The 5,510-nt window shown below is 43.2% G+C and overlaps 1 protein-coding gene across 2 annotated transcripts in view; it reads right to left on the reverse strand.

Annotated features, from left to right (window-relative positions):
• Nucleotides 1-5,510, reverse strand: part of LOC106809837 (alpha-1,6-mannosyl-glycoprotein 2-beta-N-acetylglucosaminyltransferase-like) — a 23,705-nt gene that overhangs the window by 13,260 nt on the left and 4,935 nt on the right. For both annotated transcript variants that reach the window (XM_014813063.1, XM_014813062.1), the window contains exon 2: nt 2,529-3,408. In XM_014813063.1, the coding sequence (XP_014668549.1) occupies nt 2,529-3,077 (549 nt within the window). In that variant the 5' untranslated portion in view covers nt 3,078-3,408. The remainder of the gene's footprint in view (nt 1-2,528; nt 3,409-5,510) is intronic.

Raw genomic sequence — 5,510 nt, forward strand, 5'->3', positions numbered from 1 at the left:
CACGATTTATCGATCGTCTACTGGCAGCGGTTGGCAGCAAGCCACGTTATATATTATTGTTTTTGCCGAAAGGTAGACTGGTATCCGGCCACACGCTCTGCTAGACAATGTACACGCTCTGCGACAAACAGTGCGGCCGCGAACCAGTCTAGCCAGAAGCACCGACGGCAATTACAGAAAAGGGCATGGCAGGTGACTGCCGTCGGTCGGGTTGGATTTTCAAGGGCAGTACGGCGATTGATAGGGGCACCGACGGCAATTGCCGTCGGTGCCGTCGGTTAATTCGAGCCCTGCATCCATCCATCCATCCATCCCATCCCATCGCACCGCATCCCATCCCATCTCATCACATTCCGCATGCCATCCCATCCCATCCCATCGCACCGCATCCCATCCCATCCCATGCGATCGCATGCCATCCCATCCCATGCGATCGCATGCCATCCCATCCCATCCCATCCCAAACAGTAAACAATAATAAAAAATCTAAAGATAAAAGACATTAAAAATAAAAATAATTAATAAACTAAAAAAATAATAAATTAAATAAATTAATAGAATAAAAATAAATTAAAAATTGAAAATAATCCATACTAGAGGTAGGTAAAGGAAAAAAAGAAAAAAAGGGAAAAATAAGTTCCCCAGCTGGGACTCGAACCCGGAATCCAGGTGTAGCAGACGGATGTTGTACTGATGAGCCCACTGCGCCATTACGTTGATACACCATGGATTCAGACGTGATGTTGTGTGTACGTACGTGACCGCCATCTATTGATCAATATAATTTTTTATGCATGTTTAACTTTTCAACTTTTTTAAATTTTGGTTTCAGCCAGAACCACATTCTGCGAAATTAACCACTGGCCCGGTATCCGAGGCCAGTAAATTTCCCGTGGGGCCAATGAAACTGGTAAATGAACAAGCCCGATGGGCCAGTGGAAAAAAATGGAGTAAATGGTATATTAATGATATTTCAGCTTCTTTATGTGATGATCAGTCTAAGAATTTACCGAAATGCCCGATATTTTGTATGAAAATTTACCGATATTTACCGATAAGGCATCATATTCCCGATCTTAAAGCATCTGTTGCGAGAATTTTCCAGTGTTTTCCCCACTTTCATGATACCTACCATTATTGCTTGAGTAACAGCAATTGTCTAGAGTAACGATAAAATGTCTTAGAACCTTCGTATTCACCAAATCCAATGAAATCATGCACGATTACAATTTTGCGTTCTGTTTCTGTTTACCGTTGCCATCTCTCGATTTTTCTCGCGGTAGCGCAAAACATCTATCACGGTGCAGCAATGCATACCACGCACCGTAGAAATCAGGTCAGAGTGTAAACACAGACGTTCATACTAGCGTAACAGCAGTGTAGTACTAATGCCACGTAAAGTCTGTTATTAGAGAAGCTTGTGGATTGCCAGTCAGATAGTAACACGGGAATGACAATGACAGAAAGTGCTCTGAATTTTGACATAAAAACTCAATAATATTTACCAAACAGAATTGCACGGCCCTGTTGGTTTTAATTATAGTTCGCTTGTTTGAGACCGGCATTTGTGATTTTGAGATCGTGACACGATAAAAATTTAATTTGCTGAGTATGATGTGGTTAAATAAAGTTTTTCTACATGCTATAACTGATAAAATCTTGGTGGTTTTTAATCGTTGGTTATAAATCAGTGATATTTCCACTGTCAGGTGAGACTATATTTCAGCTAGATTCGTTTTTTTCTGAGCAGGAAAACTCGCAATAATCACTTTTAAAGTAGAGCGAAGTAACTAGTCAACACATGCGGTGTTTGTCTTCCCGCCTAGAAGGTCCAAACTATCCCGGTTTCCGGTCCGGTTCGGTTTCTCTTTTCATAATATGATGATCATTGATTCGGGCCTGTAAAACCTAGTGTGGGCCAGTGAATTATACATTTCTACAGGCGCGCTGGGCCAATGAGGGTGGAAGTTTTTCGTGCAGACTGGAACCACCTCCCAGACGTGCTGATTCTGAAAACATCTTTAGTTTTCCTCTAGGCTGCGGAGTTCTCTAGTTGTGCGCGAACACACTAATTCGGCTGAACAACTTTATATATATATATAGAAGAGTTCAAATGTTGGTTACTCATGCTATGAAAAAAAAACACTGCAAAAAAATCAACAGAATTTCATCCCAAAAGTTATAACTCCTCATTCCAGGAAAATACTAGGAAAATACTATGCCACGCCATCACATGACGTTGCAGTTTTTCTATAGTTATATATGTCCTAAACACTATAATATAGTCTCAAAAGATGTTGGCTGATACCGATGCGACGAACGACTGCCTGTATGTATATATACATTCATGAAACGGTTTAGTTATGTCACAGTTAGCTTTTCGCATCTTTTGCATTCTAGAGTGAACATTACTACCACATTTTGTCAGCCTCACTCCTTAATTTCCCCGCAGGGATTTTACCAGACTACCCAGTTACTACAATTAAACACCGCGTAGGAAGTTCCAACGCACAGCACTGCTCACTCACCTGACAGAAATCGACTTTTCGTATTACGTCGTTGACATCCGACGAGTAGTAATCGTGGCTGAATATAAGCAGCACGTCTGATATGCCGGCTGTCTTGCGTAAGGACTCGATCAGGTAGTGCAGATAGTTTGCGCGTGTGTGAACCTGCACTACGATGATTGTGCCGTCCCACGAGAACCCGTCAAAAAGGTGTGCGTTCACGATTAACTGCTTGGCGTTGATCTCCATTATCACACGCTGGATCTCGCTAATGTCACCCGTGTGCATCACGCGTGGCATCGACGCCCATTCGGTGACGTTCACCGCGGCGACGGTGTCGTTGCCGTGACGACCACGCCCCGTCGTGCTCGTCGACCGCGCGGCCGTCAGCTCCGAGATCTGCTGCCGGGTTGCGGGTTTGCGCGAGAGCTGACGCAGACTGGCTGCATCGTCCTCGACGGAGTCGGTCCTCTGGCACAGCCGCACAAACAGGTAGAGGTGCACAACACCGACGACCACCAAGCACGTCATCAGCAGTCGCCAGCTGACGCGTGACATGTGCTGTCGCATGGTGTCTCCGTAGCTACGGTTGTCGTGCGGCTCACGGTCTCTGTAATCCGACAACGAGTGTCTGCATCACCGCGCACCTGCTGCCGAGAGCTTCAATCGTCCGGCCACCAGCAAGCGGCTAATGAACAGCAGCAGTTAATTCGCAAACTATCCGTCATGCCTGTAGTGCACAGCGGTGCTGCATGCGCACGCGAAGGCTGGCTGATCAATTCAACACTAATTACGTATATCATTAGCTGCTGCGGAGTGCGACGAGTGCAGAAATGTACCCTGGATTACTTGCGTAGTGCCACAGATTTGAAGGTCTTGACGCTTGCGAGGTCTCATGTCACTGAAATAATATGAAACAATTGCAAAATTATTTTTAGACTTTAAAAATACATACGTGTGTGCAGGGCGCAAAATTAGCACCGGCCCACCGGCATACGCCGGCAAATTATTTGGAGGGCCAGTAACATTGGCAAAACACCGGCCCTCCGAGCCGGTGGTTTCAGTCGGGTTAGCGAGTACCTACATTTTTATTTATAGCATTAATAAGCAAATAGCCTACAATACTGTTTTACCTGTCAAAGGATTTCACGCCAACATTTATCAACATTTTACAAATTTGAAGCGTGAAACATGACATTGACAAAAACACTTCGGACATCATTCACGATCTGCATAAATAGTCTGTTCAACAGCTACTACGCGATGCCGCACACTGCAACATTTTGTGGACAAGCAAAAGTCAATGAAACAGTCTTATCTTTATTTTTGAAAAAAACAAAATTTGTGAGGGCTGGTAAATTATGGTGAGGGCTGGTAAAAAAAACTGCTGTTGTCAGCCCTCTGGGCTGGTGCAAAAAAATCTGAATTTCATACCCTGTGTGTGTAATAATAAAAGGGATAGTAGAATCTAGGATTTTACTGCATACAACTGTACTTACTGTATAACAAATCATCTATACCCACACGTATTTGTTACCAGATACCTAATTCAATTGTTATAATTAATTACACATCAACGCTTCAAAATTTGAACGACGCCACGACACCCGCGACCATGCTGCCACCCCGAAAAAGTTGCGTATTTGATAATTTATTTTGCACGTTACAGACCTAGGGCTAATCACAAACGTGCAATTATATTTATACCTAAATGCTATTTAACCGAACGATATTCATTTTAGGGCAAATTTATCCATATTATAACTGAAACTATATGTCGTTTATAAGAGATTACAATCCTTTTGCTTTTAAATTAATAAATAAGAAACACCCTCGGTCTGTAGCCCTAGGCTAAAAAGTGGTTTTGCGCAACTTATCAGATTGTGCGCTTTGAGTGGCGCCACTGTTGTTGTGATCAAACTGTAGTCGTTAGTTTTAAAACATTTTTTAATAATATTTCTAATGGTGATTAAACCATGAAACTTTTTATGTAGCGTAATTTTAACCTAAATTAACTGAAAATAACCCTAGAACCTAGAGTAAACGATCCCTTTAAGTACTTCACGAGACCTGTACTACCGACGACGTATACTTGCTTAGCAAAGTTGAGACAAACAAAAATATTTAGTTGGCATCATGCAGCCTGTGCATGACGGTTAGTGTGAAAAGTGGAGTAATGTCTTGTGAATACAAGTTTACAGCGATTTATAAAGCCGGGCGCATATGTGGCGATTTTTATTGACAGTACTGTCGATAAAAATCGCCACGTGTGCACCACCCGGCACCAATACAACCATCTGTCAGCGACATACCACTGTATGAACTGTACGTGACCTGTTCAAACCACACTACGGGCGCTGCCAATATTTGATCACGTGCTTCAAATCATGCATTTGATTGGTTAATCCAAAAACTGTTGCCTGAATCCGTCGCCTGGTCAGCAGCGCACACGTAGCGATTGTTCAGCGACTCGGCAACAAATATCAAACATGTTTGATATTTCAGCGACGAGTTTCTGGCGTCAAAATCGGTGACGCCGTGCAGCGCACACGTGGCGATTTCTCGGCTATTTTATTGCTGGCAACAGAATCGCCGGTACTGTCGATAAAAATCGCCACGTGTGCGCCAAGCTTAAAGGCATAATTCGACCATTGATTATGCAATTTTAACGAATGCTACAGTAACTGGAACCTTGTGTAGTTAATAAGTACATTACCTTTTAATATAGCCAAACGCGTATTAGTTTGTCCAATATCACTGCTGGTTACTAAGAAATGTCCAATTGAAATCCGCAGTCCAAGAAATCGGTTGTTGACAGTTACAAACCGCCATGCCGGCCGTAACCGGCCAAAACCGGCGAGGCGGTGTCATACAGATTATAGTGCACCGGACATTTTCGCACGTATGCTCGGCCGTCAGTGATTTCGATCCTTGTAGTCTGAGTGCGCATTCCGTACGTTATGGTTTTACTCTTGGGATTCGGGAATAAATGAATATACGAAG

Source organism: Priapulus caudatus, unplaced genomic scaffold (assembly GCF_000485595.1).
Source record: "Priapulus caudatus unplaced genomic scaffold, Priapulus_caudatus-5.0.1 Scaffold389, whole genome shotgun sequence".
Lineage (NCBI taxonomy): Eukaryota > Metazoa > Priapulida > Priapulimorpha > Priapulimorphida > Priapulidae > Priapulus > Priapulus caudatus.